At 45.8% G+C, this 19,474-nt stretch overlaps 1 protein-coding gene across 4 annotated transcripts in view; it reads left to right on the plus strand.

The window, feature by feature from the left end:
• Window positions 1-19,474, plus strand: part of LOC142568055 (uncharacterized) — a 403,528-nt gene that overhangs the window by 41,150 nt on the left and 342,904 nt on the right. For all 4 annotated transcript variants that reach the window (XM_075678140.1, XM_075678141.1, XM_075678138.1 and 1 more), the window contains one exon: window positions 9,696-9,892. In XM_075678140.1, the coding sequence (XP_075534255.1) occupies window positions 9,696-9,892 (197 nt within the window). The remainder of the gene's footprint in view (window positions 1-9,695; window positions 9,893-19,474) is intronic.

Raw genomic sequence — 19,474 nt, forward strand, 5'->3', positions numbered from 1 at the left:
TTCAATGTCAACCGAGAAGCCCGAGTTAACAGCAGAAAGGTTATCCCCTAGTACTTGCGCGACACGGTCTGAGCTGCTGACCTTGTACGGATCGTCGTGTGGTTCTTTCTCTGTCTTGTCCTTTTTTTGCGCAGTTTTTCTTTGTTCTCATAATGTCATACCAACTAGCCCCTCACCGTACGCTTCTAGACTTCATCTCTTCTACTTGGGGCTCTTTTCTGTGTTCCCTTTCCTACGAGGATCAGAGTGCTGCGTGCACTAGCCTCATCGCTGCAAAAACTTGCGAGGCCAGGTGGTTAGGATTCTGCTTGCGCAAGAATATGTGCCCGCCGGAGGTGTTGGGCATCTTCGGGATCCTTGGCTGTTCCGAGGGACACTAGAAAAGAATTGCAAAGATTCTGAGAAGTGAATGCTGGAGACACGTCCGCCTGTTGCAAGACTGGCTACGGTGTCTGTGTTCAGCTTGAAGGCAACGGGCCCTGCAGGCTTCCGGGCTTTCAAGGGTTACCAGGCCCTGGCCCAGTCATGTGCCGAGTTCCTTTGGAACACGCGGCGACGGAGTTTACCCAAGGCCCCCAGAAAGCAGGTTGGTGCTGTTCCAGTGTTATACCTTGGAGGGGCGGTCGTTCCACAAGAAGTTGAGTGTCCTCAGCAGGGGACCGAAGTTCAGCCTGGAAGTCCCTCTGCGCAAGCACGAGGCTTTGGCGACGGCGCATATGATTGCTGACAAAGTTCAAGGCGAAAAGAAAGAACGTTGCCATTTAGAATGCGTTGATGTGATCCTCAATACTTTCAAAGGCACGAAGAAAGGAAATTCCATGGTGAGATCGGTGGCAAGCTTTTTTAGGAACTCTGATCTCGCTTTGATGACGGCCGATAAGGAAGGAGGCTTTGTGGTTTTACCCCAGAAGCTTTTTAGTAAGAAGGCCATGACTGCTGTCTTAAAGAACTTTAGGATTGTAGATCTGAATCCGTCTAAAGTGAAGGCAAAGGCGGTTGCACTATTAAGGGATCTGAAACTCGATCGGCTAAAAAGTGAAGTGGTGAAAAACAAGGTCACTGTGCTCTCAGTGTTCTTCAGTGCCAAGAGCCACAAGGTGGAGTGCCCTTTGAGAGCCATCGTTACGGAAACTGGTTCCTGGCAAGCCGCGGTCAGTCAGTACCTTCTGCGCCATCTGGGAAGCCTGGCACCTGACGATCCGTACAAGGTCAGCAGCTCAGACCGTGTGGTGCAAGTACTAGGGGATAACCTTTCTGCTGTTAACTCGGGCTTCTCGGTTGACATTGAAGAGCTGTTCTATTCCCTTCCCCACGAAAACCTGTTCTGCGCAGTCCGGAACTGTATTGAACGATCTGGTGCTGTGTCTTTCCAGAATGCGTGTGGTATTTCTGTGGAAGGTTTTCTAGAGTTGCTTAAGGCATATCTTTCTTCAACCATTGTGAGTTTTCAGGATAAATTTTATGTTCAAAAACGCGGCATCGGCATCGGGTCGTGTGTAGCTCCTGTTTTGTCTGAGATCCTTTTAGCCGAACTTGACCGCTCGCTAGCGCGGGTACTTTCTGACGACCGCATCGTTCGTGTGTTCCGATACGTTGATGATTTTTTAATTCTTTTAAATTTAGACTACAACGATAACTTGACACAGATGGCATCGGAGGTTTTAGCATCCTTTAAGTCTGCTTTTGCCAGCTTTAATTTTACTACTGAACTTCCTGAAAACTCTTGCTTGCAATTCTTAGACTTAAAATTATTTTTTAACGATCCTGACCACCTCTGCTGGGCGTACATGCCTAGGTCGAAAAAAGCACTTCTACCCTTCAACTCGAGCCATTCGAAGCTGGTCAAGAGGGGCATTGCGTCAACGTGCCTCAGGGATTCGTTAGTGAAGTCCTGTCCACACAAGGTTCACTCTAGTTTATATGCCCAAGCTGATCGCTTTCGGTCGGCCGGTTTTCTGGTGGCCCTTCTTCGGGCTGTTGCCGAGTCCCTGTTGAAGTCCTTCCGACCAAGTTCAAAGCCTCGTGGGGCGGATCCACAGGAGAGGAGGAAGTATAAAGTTATGCCCTATGTCCACAGGGTCTCGCACGGCCTGAAGAGGGTCGCGGGTAAATTCGGCATACAGGTTCTCTTTTCGGCACCTTGTAAGCTGTCCAGTCTGTGCAATTTAGCTAGACCTGATAGGAAAAAGAAAATCGAGTGAAGCACTAACCACAGGAAAAAGTTTGTGCCTTGTAGAGTGAATGTCATCTATGAGATTCCGCTGAGTTGTGGCAACGTGTACGTTGGACAAACAGGCCGCTGCATTAATATTAGATTATTAGAACATGCCAATTCACTAGATGATTCTAGAGGACAGCATCTTCCTAAGCATTGCAAGACCTGCAGTCATGACGGCAATGGTTGTACTCCACTTTTTGGCAGGACTAAGATTGTCGGACGCGCAAGTGATAAGAAAGAGCGTGAAGTAATCGAAGGTTTAGAAATCGCGAGATTAGGACCGGATAAATGTGTTAGCGAGGCTTCCATACATTTGTACCGCTAGGAGTTGGCGTTTCTAGGCTTGACTACATGATAGCGGCATTGGTCTTTGCGGTTGGTGCGCATGCGTTCTGTTGTTTGTAGGAAGGTGGCGTTGGAGCATTAAATCAGTTGTTAGTCTGCGCCTGTGTCTAGTGGTTCTTTCTGTCTTGTCCTTTTTTTGCGCAGTTTTTCTTTGTTCTCATAATGTCATACCAATTAGCCCCTCACCGTACGCTTCTGTACGAATGGCCCTTGAAGCACTGGCGGTTCGAATTGTTTTGCTAAACAAACTTATCACTATTTGCTCGATTTATATACCCCCACACTACAAACTAAGCAAACATGAATTTCAGTCCTTCATAGATGAATTGCCAGAACCTTATGTTGTTCTTGGCGATTTCAATGCACACAGCACCTTGTGGGGAGACTCTCGTATCAATGCGCGAGGTCGTCTTGTTGAACAGTTACTTTTCTCTTCTGGAGCGTGCCTTCCAAATAAGAAAGAACCTACATATTACTCTCTTGCAAACAGAACCTTTTCGTCAATAGATCTTAGTATAGTTTCCGCCTCTATACTGCCCGAACTCGAATGAGAAGTTACGAGCAATCCTTACAGGAGCGATCACTTCCCCGTATTGCTAAGAACATCTAAAGAAAATGAATTTCCTCCACAAGCTCCTAGGTGGAAGATAGATACAGCCGACTGGGAGAAATTTCGTACTCTCACTACCATCTCATGGGCTGATATGTCTTCGTTAGGAATTGATGCTGCAGTCGAGTTCTTTACAGCATTCATAATAGATGTCGCATCTAAATGCATATCAGAAGTAAAAGGCTTGGCCTGCAAACGGCGTATCCCGTGGTGGAACGACGATTGTAGGATCGCTCGTGAAAAACAGAACAGGGCGTGGTGGTTGCTACGCGCTTCTCCCACTGCGAAGAATCTTAGCAACTTTAAAAAAGTAAAATCCCAAGGCAGGCGAACCCGCCGACAGGCCAGACGAGAAAGTTGGCAGAAGTTTCTATCGAGTATTAACTCGTTCAGAGATGAGGCCAAAGCCTGGAACAGGGTCAATAGGATAAGAGGGCGACAAGCATATGCACTCCCTTTGGTAAACACAGAAGGCGATACCCTACAAGATCAGGCGGACTCACTTGGGGAGCACTTTGAGAGCGTGTCAAGTGCCAACCATTACTCGCAATCCTTTCTGAAATATAAACAAATAGAAGAATGTAAGCCACTCATGAGAAAATGTCAACAGAATGAACCATACAACTGTCCTTTTAGCATTGCCGAGTTGAGAACTGCCTTGAGCGCATGCAAGAGCTCTGCACCGGGATCTGACAGAATCATATATGAAATGATCAAAAACTTACATAAAGACACCCAAGTTACACTAGTCACAATTTTCAACACCATTTGGGCTGCGGGATACCTCCCGACTGCATGGAAAGAAGCCATTGTGATCCCGGTTTTGAAACAAGGCAAAGATCCTTCCTCAGTGGCAAGTTACCACCCGATAGCCCTGACAAGTTGCCTTTGTAAGGTATTTGAAAAAATGATTAATCGGCGACTCATTCATTTCCTTGAACAGAGCAAAATGCTTGATCCTTATCAGTGTGGCTTCCGAGAAGGGCGCTCCACAACTGACCATCTTGTACGTGTAGAAGCAAATATCCGAGACGCATTTGTACACAAACAGTTTTTCTTATCCATATTCCTCGATATGGAGAAGGCGTACGATACAACGTGGCGTTACGGAATTTTAAGGGACCTGTCAGAAATGGGCATCCATGGGAATATGCTAAACCTCATAGAAAGCTATCTGTCCAGTCGTACCTTCCGGGTAAAAGTCGGTGATGTACTTTCGCGTCCTTTTACGCAAGAAACAGGTGTACCCCAAGGAGGCGTGCTCAGCTGCACACTCTTCATCGTGAAGATGAGCACGCTTCGCGCTTCATTACCACCGGCAATCTTTTATTCTGTTTACGTGGACGACATACAAATAGCTTTCAAATCCTGTAACCTCGCTGTATGCGAGAGACAGGCACAGCATGGCCTGAACAACGTGTCAATGTGGGCAGACAGGAATGGATTTAAGATCAATCCTAACAAAAGCTCTTGTGTCCTTTTTACAAGAAAGAGAGGAATGATCCCAGATCCTTGCTTAGAACTATGTGGACAACAAATACCTGTAAACAAAGAGCACAAGTTTCTAGGTGTTATACTTGACTACAGACTCACTTTCGTCCCCCACATTAAACATCTTAAAGAAAAATGTCTGAAAACAATGAACATAATGAAACTTCTATCCCAGACTACATGGGGTAGTGACAGGAAGTGTTTAATGAATCTCTATAAAAGCCTCATTCGATCGCGACTAGACTATGGTGCCGTGATTTATCACTCTGCCGCCCCAAGCGCACTAAAGATGTGAGACCCAGTGCACCATCTAGGAATCCGACTGGCCACTGGCGCTTTCAGAACGAGTCCCATACAAAGCTTATATGTAGAATCGAATGAGTGGTCACTTCATCTGCAGAGAACATACATCAGCCAAGCATATTTTCTGAAAGTCCACTCAAATCCTCAACATTCGTGTTTTAATACCGTTAATGACATGACATATGCTACACTTTTTCGCAATCGTCCCTCCGTAAGACAGCCTTTCTCGCTGCGTGTGAGGGAGCTTAGTGTTGAAATGCATGTCCCACTCCTCGAGCTCCGCCTAATGCCTCCAGCTAAGCTGCTGCCTCCCTGGGAGTGGCAGATGATAAAATGCGATATAGCTTTCATGCAGGTTATAAAACACGCTCCAGAGATTGAAATCCAGATGCATTTCCGGGAACTGCAATACAAACACTCCTGCACAGTTTTACACAGACACATCGAAGTCACGCGAGGGGGTGTCATATGCAGCCGTCGGTCCATCCTTCTTGGAATCCGATTTACTGCATCCAGAAACTAGTATCTTCACGGCTGAGGCCTACGCAATATTGTCGACCGTGAAGCATATAAGGAAACCAAAACTCAAAAAATCAGTTATAAATACAGACTTTCTTAGTGTTGTGAAGTCTTTGATGTCGTTCTGTAAGCAGAAAAATCCTATAATAATTGAACTGTATTCAGTCTTATGTAAAGCATATGTATCTAACCAGCATGTGATTATGTGCTGGGTGCCTGGCCATAGGGGCATCCAGGGTAACGTTCTAGCGGACCAGATGGCCACATCAATTGCATCACACACTGTTAATTCTACCGCTGCAGTCCCTGTCACAGACCTGAAACCTTTCTTAAGAAGGAAACTGTGAAACTACTGGCAACACTTGTGGGACCTGGAAACAAATAATAAGCTGCATGTAATAAAGCCACGATTAGGTTTCTGGCCTCCTGTAACAAAATCACGCCAGACAGATGTCCTATTCTGTCGTCTAAGAATAGGACACACTTTTGGCACGCATAACTTTTTACTCACTGGAAATGAGCCTCCAACCTGTGGTAGATGTGGGGAGAGGCTGACCGTCCTCCACGTCCTCCTGGAGTGTCGGAAAGCCGAATATGACAGAAACATTTTCCCTTAGCATACCGGCAGCACATCCCCCTTCATCTTGTTATGTTACTCGGTGCGGAACCGCTCTTTGATACCAGCGCAGTCCTAGGTTTCCTGAAAGATGTTGTATTTCATGTAATTAGTCCATACGTTCGTAGCGCCTCCTCTCTATAGAGGATAGCGCTGTGACAGTTGTTTCGCATAGCGCATGCCTCTCGTCCTTTGGGTTCAAGGGCTCTGGCGAGGCAGTAGTGCTCTTAGAAAATTTTAGCATCTCACATATTTTGTACATTGCATCATTTTCCCAATGCATTCTAGTGTTCATAGTATTCGTCATTAGTCATCGCCATAATTTTATAGCACGTAGATTTTACGCACTTTACTGCGACTATTTTTAGGCCACTTTACAGCCAAGTCATATTTTCCATAATACATTAACATTGCCACTTGTCATGGCGCTCTTTGGCCAAACCTGGCCCTTGCGCCACAAAACACCACACATCATCATTATTTCTGGAGCCAGTCCTTGCAAGGCTGGGTGACCGTGCCTTCTTGCACCGTTGCGCGTATGAGATGACCCAAAATGTGATAGTCCCTACATGTGGAGTCAAAGCTCCTAAAACACGCACGAGCCTCTGCTTGCTGTGGAAAGGGCTGTTGTAGGAGCAGTCTCGTGTTTCAACCAGGGAATGGTAGAAACCAGCCGAGCGATTGCAGGGCAGCTTGGCTACAGCCCTGGGAGCTGCCTCATCCAAAGGATGCTGTGCAAGGCCAGCAAAGGGCACACAGGGCGAAAAGCTCAAGAAGAGAATTGGCAAAAGACACAAGCCAAATGTGAGCTAGGACTGCTACCCAGGATTGCTGTAAAGTGGCTAAACACCGTGAAGCGACTCACTTTTATTTTTTGTCACATGCCTTTGCAGTACGCATGTTTTGGTCATGTCTGACTGAACCAATTTTAATCAATCTAGTTTTATTTTGTTCAGCAAAAATAGAGCTTCATTCTAAAGCGGTTGTTTTTCTTACAGACTTAACAGATAAAATTACAAATGTTCTCAAAACTTTGAACGCGATTTTCTCAGCTTTGTTATTTTTGTGAAGTGCCTCTGCCTTACGGAAGTTTTGAGGAAGTTTCCATGAACAGATTTAAACAAACTTGGTATCATTCTTTTCAGTAACAACTGAACTGCAGGCTGAAGCGTTTATTTTTTTCATAACCTTGATGCAATTATAATTATTTGATAAGTAAGCTAATTACTCAAAGCTAATTCTTACCTTCCAAGTTTGAAAATTATTTCTGATCAATGAAACAGCTGTATTGACATTTAATTAGCTTTAGCCTATGGGGTGGGCCTTCAAGAAGAACCACATAGTTCTGAAAAGTACCTTTTTGAATTTTAAGTTGCCATAATGGAACCGTAAAAAATTGCCTAACTACAATGTGGGATTTTGCCATAACTTCTTTTCTAAATGAGATATTTTAAATCTGTTTGCAGATTTGAGATATCCATTCAATGATGCACACACATGCCGATTTTCATCAAGATAGGATAACAAATAAACTTTTTTTTAAGACCCTCATTCCCCCTTAATCTTACACTTATGCATTGGCCAGTCTGACCGAGATAGTACTGCCCATGTGTGAAAGAAATTTTATACATTTACACTTTTACATTCTAAAAACTGGCACACATGACGCATCTACCACTTATTACTAAGACTGTTAACCTGTTAATACAGTCGAATCACGTTAATTCGAACTGGCGCTGCAGTCCTGTCAAAGTTATGCATATTCCAATGTGGAAGCATGTGCGTCGGTTAATTCGAACATACCGCGCTCCGACATTGCTCTCAGCAGTGTGCCAAATCACGTAGCGGCACCTCTGACTAGTATTGCTCTGACCCCACCATAGAGGAAAGGCTTAGGAGAAGCCCCTCAACGGCACAGGCAGGGAAACCAGAGGTGGAAATATTACCCTCTCGAATGGCAAGGTTGCCTTTTCTGCGTTGTGCCTTAATGTCCCAGCCACACTAGTGGCAAAACATGCACTGCAGGAGGGAATCGTCTTGGGCCAATATTGTGTGACTCGCCGCAGCGGCAAGTGAGCCGGAAGCGGCGGAGACCAATAAGAGTGGCCCCTGCAGTGACGTACGCGTGGGAAACAACTATCATACAGACCTGTCCGACCGCTGTATTCGTACTCCTGTCTGGTTCAGCCAGACCGCTTGTTTCGCACTGTTGTCTGCTCACGTGAGCTCTGACTCGTGCTTGTTTTGGTTGACTTGGTTAGTCTCGTTCACGCTTGTTTTTCTACATTCGCGCATTTAACCCGAGACATCCCGACGGAAAGGTTGGAGATAGTGCGCCATAGCCGACTCTGTATGACAAGACAGACCTTGAATACAAGGATGCGAAGGTGACTCCCAGTACCTCATTCTCCTTTTCTTTTGAACGCGGTGACACCATAACAGAAGGGAGCACACCAACATGATTACGATCAGCAGCGACGACTTCGTCCTCTTGATAAGACATGACTCTAGTTAAGAATGGAGGTCGAAGAAAGTAAATACAGCGCCAATCTGTCAGCAGACGAACGAAAAAAATACCCAAGCACGCAGAGGGAAGCAGCAGCGGAGGCCCAGTCCTGGCCTGGTCATTTCTGCTACTTCGGTGGCAGTAGGTGGCAGAAGTAAGTAGCGTCATCAAGCAAGCTGGCAGGAAGGCCAATATGCTTCCCTCCCACCCTTCTTCGCAACTATGCTTCCCTCTCAACTTCCTTGCAACTCCCTCATCTTTGACAGTCTCTGCGCGCACGTGCCTCCATGCCGGCGACATCAGCTTAGCCTGCTCCTTGAAGTTTTCCTCTCTACCGTTATTGGGAAGCGAGCATTTGCCGGTGTGGGTAGTTTTGTGATCCTCGCTCGCTGTGCACTTGCGTGCCATGATATTTCACGACTCTCACAGTTCGTGCATCCTGCTATAGTGCACGAATACTTCAAAAAGAAGTCCTTGTTTTAATTCAAAATTCTTTTCAATTGAACTCATTTTCAGGCCCCTTCCAGTTCAAATTATTGAGATTTGACTATATGGGACGTTTTAGAAATAAAGTTCAATTGTAAGTTCTGTGCTAGTCTTTGTGTCCTTTTCTTGTTGTCCTTGTTTAGTGTGCGTAAAATTTTCCACAGTGAAGTCAAACCAACTATGCCGCCTTTCATTCTTATTGCTATATAGCCAGATTTGCGACTGTGAAGGCCCGTCGATGTGCCCGAGTTTTTGTATCTCGTGTTTATGCTGTTCAGGTAAAAATTCTCATGAAGGTTATGGAAGGCAATGTGCGTGAGTCGTGAAACGTGCAGTGCGCACTGATCTCTGTGGGCAACACCGTAGCCTAAAAGAAATAGAAGCAAGCATCATTTCATTTCTGCAAATTTTTAGAGGGATTGACCCATGTTAACATTTCGCTTCTGTTTTGATGTAAAGAATTGTGTGCCAGGAGGGTGGAAGTGATGTCAAAGTGTGCTCTTACCCAGAAAACGATTGCCACCTTAGGTTCAAGTCCAGACGGCTGTGCCTGCCAAACGAATTGTAGCCTTTCTACGAAGGCGTGATATGCTCTGTGCAGGCTGAGCAGTCACCAGAGCCCCTAGCCGTGCTCAAGGCAATGTTTGAGACTGACATCGGGGTGCGGCAGGCCCACTTCTATGCCGCTTGGGCGCAGCAACTGGAAGCATCTGGAGACACCCGCGGTGCATCGCGCGTCCTCCAGGGAGGCATCGATCGACGTGCTGAGCCCACCAGCTTGCTTGAGGGGGCACTGAGGTTTGTCTGCACTTTTGAAACTCTCTCGGTACATTCCTGGTGTCACAGAGGGTGCTTTGCTTGCAGAGTGCTGTTCTTCAGTATATCACTGGCTGCTGTTTCACGCAGAGAGTACTCTAGTGAATCCTAGGTTATATGTACCCTGCCAGAATTGCTGTTCATACAGCACAGGAGTGATAAGCAGTACAGTGAAACCTCATAAACATATTAGCAGCTGAACGTAGTTGCGACGAATCTCTGACCCAGTCACCAAAGATCCTAATGTATTGGCTAACTGCTTAAAGGGCCAGAAACCAGCTCCACAATTTTCTTGCATGTTTGAAAAAATGCGTGCATCACCTACAGTACAGCCGCTTTCTGATAATTTGGCCCTGACAGGACCAATGAAATTAGTTGAATTAATTGACAAGTAAAATGAAACGAGATGCAAAAAAATGTCATATCTCACTACTCGTTAATTTGGCAGTACAGTCACCGACCGTTTATTCGGGCTTCACGGGGACTGCGGAAATGTCCAAATAAACAGGTGCCCGAAAAAGCAGATCAAGAAAAACAAAGAAAGAAATCCTTTATTTCCACACACTTATTCGGGCTCGGCAGTAGGCTTGAAAAAATCGTGAATGCGCCGTTGCACGCTATTCGGTTTACGCGCAATAGGATAAGCCTGAATCTCGGAGAGGGCCGTACGGTCACTATAGGCGGCTGAAAGCACAGTCACTGTTTGTACACGCTCCGCATGCGACGGCAGTGTAGCACATGGTGAGTCATCTTCCGACTCAGAGTCATCGTCCGGCGGTGCAGCAGAAACCTGACAAATGATCTTGCCATCATCGAATTCTGCGCATGTCAGTACAGCAGTGTCAGCACCTGTGAAACAGTCAAATGAGACTGTGTCCGGAATCGCAATGCAACCGCTGTGCAGGTCCCCGCAGAACATTTTCGGCGTCAGTAGGGAGCACATCGGAAGGCGACAAATCCTAGGCCTCCCAGCACCCGCTTGCCGGCATTCCCCAGCGCAGTCTGTGTGGGCACTGTCGGCGCCATTAGACACTTGATGCGATGTTTCCGTGTGCCGCGTTGGATCACCGCAACCTCGACACAGCTCGCAAAGCAAACAGCACCACGCCGACACCAGTCGCACAAACGAAAAACATAGCCTACTCGCAGCGTCGTGTACGAAGAAACAAACAAATCGGCTGCTGGATTGTCTTGACATGGCTTACTAAGCTGAGACTGGAACTGCTGTAGCAACTCTATCGAACCAGGCAGAAACGATGATGATGAGCGGGGATTTCCAGTAGCGCCACTTCGTGGGGCAGCAAGGAGGCTCCGTTCAAAACAAAAATGGCGCTCAGCTAGCCGAACCACGCACTGGTCAGAGTCGATGCATGGTGCTCTCGGTCGAGTTGGCTCAAGGAGTGTCCGAAAAATCAGATGAGAGGTTGCAAGGTGTCCGAACTTTCGGCAGTTGTTATACATTACGGCCTATGGGGAGAATGGCGGTGCCGCGAAGCAGACCGAATTTTTGGAGTCCAGAAAATCAGTCGGCGACTGTATTTGCCTGTTCTTAACACACCCCTCGTGCCCACTTTCTGTATCTCCGATGCAGAAAACCAATGTAGGAATGGCAAAGGTCCTAAACAAACTAGAAATTTAATGCGCACCCAATTGTTTAGAAGCAAAAATGGTATATGGTCTAATATGGGTTGCACAATGGCGGCTAGGTTTTAAGTCAGCTTCGTTGCATGGTATTTAAAATCAGCTTTGCCGCAATACGGCCCCGTTATGCGGTAAAGCATACGAATGCCTCAAATGAAGTTTTGGTTTTGAACTTGAACTGAACTTTGAACTTTATTTCGTATCTATACAACGTACAGATGACAGGGGCACAGACAAAAAGCTATAGAATCAGCTTGGCTAGGTCTGTGTCCCTTGGTTTCATTGGCAACACGTAGCAATGCGTGCATAAATACAAGATGAGCACATGTATTAGAAAAACAATATAAATATAAACAATGTGCGGATAAATGGGGCTCTTTATACAAAGCTCCTTTCGCACAGCGGCGTAAAATTGACATGAATGTGGAAATGGTAATTGTCATGCAAGTTCTGATTGCACCATGCAGGCAATTTCCGAACGAATTTTCCTGAAAAAGATATATAAGACGCGCATTATAATTGGGTAAATACAGTAATCGCATTGTGAGTTACAGTTATTTCCTGGAAATCTTCCCCGGGCAGGTCAAAAATAGACATTTTTGATGGGAGATGACGTGTGTTCACTGCCTCCTAAGCTGTGTTTAGGCACGCCACTAAAGGCGCCGCATTTGGGTCATCATAGGGGTCTGGCACGTGCGTGCTGATTAGTCAAGTTCAAGTTCTCCCGAGAACACCAATCTTAGGTTTGAAATAAATCTGTGCCCATAGAAATTCATGGGCGCCAGCCAGGACGTTTGGTTGGGATGAAATTAACCAGAGTCGAATTAACAGAAGCATCGAATAGATAGCCTCAACCACTTGGTGCCACTGCACATAGCTAAATGTGCCCCTTTGTGCGAATAATTCACCTCTGTGGTCACAGTGGTGCCCTGGTGGTGATTTTCTTGCATTGTGGCAGTGTGCTCTCTCTCTCTCTCATTGCTCATGATGCTTGCAGTGCCATGTTACAGAAACTGTACGACACACAATACCCTTGTTGCAGTGGGAACACCAAGAAAGTAGTGTCTGCTGTGCCTCATTTACAGCATTAACCGAATATTCGGTCACTCACTTGCAGTTGCCAACCGATAAATTGGACGCCGATAATCCGAACATGTTCAGTAATTCAGACAGGTTCGCGGCACCGTTAATGGCCCCATAGACTTAATGTGTAAAGATGACCAATATTTCGGACAGCTGCCAGCTGTACATTCGGTTATCCGGACTTCATCCGTGGCTGTAACGTATGCCTACTCTGCAGACATTGTCTCCTCTGGCAACCTCAACAATGCATCAAGTATGGCCTTAGAGACCCTAGACATCAGCTGTGGCCTCAGAGATTACACATTGAACAGTGATCCCAGAGGCCTTGCCTTGGTTGTAGCACTGTGCTTCAGAGATTTGACTACAAATGCCAATCTTGGAACGACAAAAAGCTGAGCTAGTTGGTAAGGATTCATAATCCAAAAAAGGGGGTAAGGCGTGCAGACACGGGCACAAGAGAAGAGAAGTGGACGACACGAATGCCGTGGGGCGACATGATTACGAATAAACCTCAACATAGTTCTAGTGCGGAAGATACATATCGGGGGGGGGGGGGCGAGCAATTATGGAAGCTAAAGAAGGATTGTGCAGATAAGTAGAACAAGGAAACGGGCTCAGAGTACTAGAAATGAAGCTTAGAACAACAGAAAGCTGAGCTACCGTATTTACTCGCATAATGATCGCTCTCATGCAATGATTGCACCCCTGAATTTTGTGGTCAAAATTCAATTTTTTTTCTTTCCCGTGAAATGATCGCACCCTGCACTTGTCGCAGTGATATGTCGTGTGCCAAGTCTAGCTAATGATGATCGCACTTACCATCTGTCGAACGCTACGCGAACGACTATTGAAGACATACCAAGCGGTCTGCATGCACCAAACATTCTTAAGCAGATGCCCCATTTTATTCCTTTCATTATTTCTGCACTTCCATGAAAAAGAAAGCTACAACTAAACTTGCCTCGGCTTTATTATTTGTAGGCTTCATAATGGTTTTGGTCAACATCAACATAAAAGGCGTCTTTCGATTCGTCTCCTCTGCACTTGTGGGCACTCAACAAATTGTGAGCGGCAACGATAATGGCCACGTTTACACTGATACGTTTGAAGTGCTCCCTATTAATACGCTGACTCTTGTAATGCAGCTAAAATATTTGCCCACCCTTAGCAGAAACGTGCCGTATTAGGATAGCAGTGAAGACAAATGCCACAGTTTCCGCAGCATGCCTGCCATGTGTTTTTACGTCACTAGCAGCTAAGCGCGCCCATCTCTGTTTCTGTCCCCTCAAAGTGGACATGGCTACGTTATATGTTGCAAACTTGCCGATATTAATGATATTATTTATTACTGATATGGAAGAAACTGTTTCAATGCATGTAATGTACTCGTGAGAAGAAAAATAATCGCGTTCGGCATGTTCAGCTTGCTCCGATGGCCACCATTTTTGTTTTGGTGTCCCGCACTGACAGCGGCAGCCGCCTGCTTGTCATCCTGCAGCAAATGTGGGAGGAAAAAAGAAAATGCTTCTTTAAGTGGGAAATTTAACCCGCGTAATGATCGCACCCCTGAATTAGCGTAAATTTTTTTTACAGAAAAAGTGCAATCATTATGCGAGTAAATACGGTAGTTGGTAAGGATTCATAATGCAAAAATGTCATGGTTTATTCGTAATCAGGTTGTCGCACGGTGTTCGTGTTGTCCACTTCTCTTGTGTTCCTGTCTGCAAGCCTTACCGCCTTCTTTTCCAATCTTGAAGGCTTTGCCTAAATTATAGGTCGCATCAACATCGCGATTATCATATCCTATTCCGGCAACCCCGCACACGACCTGCTCTTGCTGTTCTGTTTGTTGTATTTGCCATCCGGACAGCGTTCCACCATTCTGTGCTTGTTTGTTTAGTATGCATTCCCGACAGTGCTCTGCTGGCTCTAAGTATTTCTCGTGAAGTTATTGACAGTTCGCGTCAAGTGGCACCAACGGTGCCCTCAAGGTTCGACTCCGAATTCAGTCTCAGTACGATTGGCTCCGCAACTGAAGAGCCTGAACTGCCGCCTACACAACGAACTCAAGTGCTTGCATCATTGATGACCTGCTAGGATGTGGTGTGCCCATTTCTGCCGCCGTTACAATTGAAGACTTTGCAAACGTCGACAGTGCGGTGTTGTGTGCCAAACTGAACGATGTCAAAATAATTGAGCAAGTTCTCCCTCCTTCAAACGACGACTCTAACTCGGATGATGATGATATACCATGTGCTCTGCAGCCTTCACATGTGGACTTGAGCCTTTGCAGTCCTTGCATTGGCGTACAGCGACAGCACAACACTGGCAGAAATGCAGGCGTACTTGGTTGCACGTAAGCAGAAGTGTGTGCAGCAATGCATCGACCACTGGTTCCCTGCACAGGGGCCTTAAAACATAAATGAAATAATCTTTTTTGGACAACATGGCGTGCACAGGTGAGCGTGCGGCCGGTTCGATGTCCAGTGCCACAGTGCTGTGCTCTCTGCCTGTACGGCACCACATGCGTTCACGCGCATGTCAAGGATTTGGAACAGTGTCCTTCCACCATGGGAACAACGGCCACTCAAGCGTTCATGTCGTTACTGCCAATATGCACACGGCCCCAGTCAGCGAGGATGCTGTACTACATACTGCAACCACGCAATGTTGCAAAGGATCTACAGTTACTACATTATTACCAGGAGATCATGGTTCGGCGGTGCTTCGTTTACGCATTGCCAATTACTGATAATGGTTCGAGCTGACATTCTACTTTTGGAACGTTGCATTTTCTTACCCAAAGCGACATAGATAACATAATTTTATGGCTCTTGTGTGGCTGACATGCAGTCGTAATGCCGAAAGGTTTAGAGAATGGCGGAATGCTGCAATAGTTTCCCAAGTTTACGCTTCTGGCATGTTCGAATGCTTTGCTATCTTGTGTGGAATAGGCATGTTCTACTACAGTAAACTCTCAGTTGTATGGATGTCGGTTTAACAAATATTTAAGAATAGTGAACTTTTAGCAAATCCTAGGTGGTTTTCTTATGCATTCTACGAAAAAAAATGTTCATTTAAACGAATTTCTTAATAGCAATGATTTCATTTGAATGAACCTGGTGGACCTGGGCTCATTTTTAAGACCAGTTCAACAATGTTTTGCAATCTGCAGCGCTGGTGTAGCCAATGCCTGCCACCCCCAAATTGCCCGTCAAGAGGCGGCGGCGCAGCATCGCTTGTGCTTGCAGTGCTACCGAGGCAAAGCGGCCTTGCAGGAGAGGAAAATGAGCCACGTGGTGTCTGTTTCTTTCTCACCGGTTTTGTTCGGCCATCTTTGTTTCGGATAACAGCAGGATTGCAGTTTGTGCACCGTGAACCCACTTTCGTAACGAGTTCAACGAAACGTTAGCAGTTCTCTCTATAAGACATGCTCAAAATCATTCGGTGTGCGGACAATGGTCAAAGGCAGGTTTCACTGTATTCCTATTCTTGCATCTGTATTCCGGGCTACTTTTTTTGTCTTTTTGCAAAAGTATCTCCAAAATATTCCATTACGTCAAAGACAAATGTATCTTTGTATCTCTATTTTAGATCTCCAGTTCATATAGGTATTTAGATATCTGTATTCCGGAATACTTTTCTGAGTATCTCTGCCCAGCCCTGCTCTCTGGACAGCTTTGTTGCTTGCACTTTGAGAGCACCAGTGCAAATGAAAACTATATTCAGGTTGTCTACCAACTGGGAAAACCGGGAATTCTCTGGGAATTTGAATAATCTGGAAATACTCAGAGAAAACTTGGGGAATTTGTGCTTCTATCAGGGAAAATTAGCCGTAACTTTATTGAAAGGGAACGAAAGTCATGTTAATGCTGGCTCCAGTAACAGAGGAATCGCAAGGAATCGTCATTGACGCCGTGTCATCGGCACGATGTATTGCCAGAGCAGTTAACGACCGATTTTCCAGACACCCGATTTTTCGGACATTCTGATAATTCGCATGGCTTTGCGGCACCACCACGTACTCCATATAGTCAATGTATATTGCCCTGATTGCAGGTCTGAAATGGCATTAATCAAAGCCACCATCGCCGCCATTTTGATTATCTCGCCGCCTCGAACCAACACTCTCGCATGCAGATCCGCTGGCAGCTGTAGCCACCACCGCGGCAACGTTAGGCCTAGCTGCTTTTACGTTCGCTATTAAAGGGACACTAAAGGTTACAAGAAACTCAAGTTAAAGTGGTAGAGCAATGTTCTAGAACATCTAAGGTGTCAATACAATCGCGAACAGAGCTTTAGTAACCGAGAAATTGAGGTAAATGCATGACACGATTTGAGACCCCCCGCGACATTCCGGTACTAGCCCGATGACGAAAGCACTCCTCCTAATTTGTGTTACTAATACTCAACTACTCGTACTAAAAATATCATTTCATTCGATTTTAAGACGGAAAAAATGCTACTTGTCTATGTCTATTCGATTCTAAGAAAAAATAACATTTTGACGTTACCAGTAATATGGGTGGTCGAAAACCTTCGTTTTCGCTCGACTCTGCGCGCTCGACTCTGTGCCGCGCACGCTTTGGAGTTTCAGTAGCTTTGTTATCGCGTCGTGCTGTGAGGGTTCTGCTGGCTCGCGAAACTTTCACTTGGAACAAGCAGCGAGAATGCCACGTCCATCTGATGTCGTAGGAAGCCCTCGTTGCTTTCCCGCTCCGGAGAGCCGGTGTCGAGGCCGCCGTCGTAGTACACAACAACGCCGGCAGCGCGAGCCCTCAGCAGCAGGTCGCGCTCGTCAGTGCTCAAATCGCTGAAGTTGAGCCCACCAGTGCGAGCCAATCTGTCGGTGTCAGGGTCCATTGCGACGAGTGTCGAAGTTTGCGTCATAGAATGAAGTACCAGCTTATGGTCGCGCGTTTCTCCTTTCGCTAGCCACCATACTCCCGCTTTCGCTCTGCTGTCGGCTCTGTCTTGGCTTTGTTTCTGGCAGCTCGTTTGCGTTTTGCGCAGAAAAGCCGTAGCGCCGTCTGCGGACGCCGTTCTACTCACCGATGGCGCAACGTCACTATGAGACCATGATGTCAGTACTCCTTGATCGGAGGGCGGACGATTTGAACTGCGCTAGAGGTACGCGGACGCTTCAGAACACATTTTCTCTTAAAATAAGTCTCCTTGGCACGAAACAAGCGTTTCGAGGTTTCTGGGATGGTATTTCAACAGTCCACGTTGACTTAATTAATAGTAACTTTTAGTGTCCCTTTAAGCTTCTTGTCGTGCGGTGCCATGTTTTTCATTGAAATAATTCGCCGCTGTCAGCAATGGCACTGACACCACCTTTGTAATCCTCGCGATTGGCTTCGAAGCTCGCAGAGCACAACGCGTTGCGTAATGCCAGTCTCCGAAGTTAGCTTTGCCTCGGTACAGCAGTGTTAGGCGGTGAAGCATAAGCGTGGGAAGGGGCGATTGTCACGGGACACGGTATGTATTCCTTACATACTGGCTTATACATGCATGCAGCCCCATCTCCTGTAACAGTAGGAGCACTGATATGCCTAATATGTGTACAGGCAGGCCATAAGTGCTTTTTCGGACGTGCCTGTGGCAATTTTGGCCCTTAAGGGCAGTTAGAGACATGCATTCATTTTTTTTGGACGGACAGATTTTTTTTGGGTGTTTTTGCGGCCCCTAGGAAGTCTGAAAAATCGGATGTTCACTGTACATCTGACTGAGGGGATGCTTCAAATGATCCATGGGGTGAAAACGTGGTAGGAGCAGGATGAGAACAGAAAGGACCGACGTACTACAAAGGAATTGACGGGAAAGGAAGCGTGCCACCACCTCTTGGAAGTAACTTGCACTCAAAAAACAGTGTTGGCTGAAGCCGAGATGCAGGTGTCCTTCATCCAAACCAAAATAAACTCTTTAAAGCAGTGAAACCCAACACTGAGATGTTGTGTACAGGCTGAGAGTATGTCGGGACAGTTGAGGTTGACTTCCCAGCTGCTGAGAGAGAATCTTAGTTGTGACAAAGTTCAGGCCTCATATCGATGAGCTTGCTATCAGTTGATAGAAATAGCTCATATTCAAAAATATTTACTTATGTATGCATCTCCTTTTTATTCGTATTTGAAAATGTTCGACTCAATTTAGAATGGGTTTTACCATTCTTTTCACGGTGCATATTACTAACACCTTCCTTCTGTTTTCTTTTTAAGTAAAATAAATATTACTCCTTACTATTCAAATTGGATTGTCATTTTTTTTTGTTTCGACATGCTTACTAGAGAGTGACAGCATCGGACAACATAGTGTAAGCCTGTCTTGACAAAGTTCTGGCTCATTCAGGGAATTTTGCAAAGGTGCTCGGGGAAAACCTGGAAAACTCAAGGAATTTGGAAATGTCAACTTGGTAGACACCTTGTATATTTGTTTTCAAAATGAGATATGCATAACGTAACTGTTATGCACTTCGTATATATTGATGTACATAACTCCATAAATTGCATTTCACATTTTTGACGTGATGTCTGCTGTGCCCTTTGCTGTTTCATATTCTAGTTAATATTCAGTTTAGTCAATCTTCAGTTAAGTGAACTACAGTGGAATCTCGATAAACAGAAATCGTTTAAACGGAACTGCCTCTTACGGAACACCATCCTCACGGTTGGATGGTTTCGTTTTCGTGCAATTGTATTCAGCTTCGTCTCTCAGTAATTGGAACTCCTGACAAACGGAACTAATTTCCTTGGTGCCTTGAGGTTGCGTTTAAAAAGAGCCCACTGTATTTCCATGGGTCCCTTGAAATTCACTTACGTGAGAGATCGCTGTAGTAGTTAA

This window comes from Dermacentor variabilis, unplaced genomic scaffold (assembly GCF_050947875.1).
Source record: "Dermacentor variabilis isolate Ectoservices unplaced genomic scaffold, ASM5094787v1 scaffold_16, whole genome shotgun sequence".
NCBI classification, from domain to species: Eukaryota; Metazoa; Arthropoda; class Arachnida; order Ixodida; family Ixodidae; genus Dermacentor; species Dermacentor variabilis.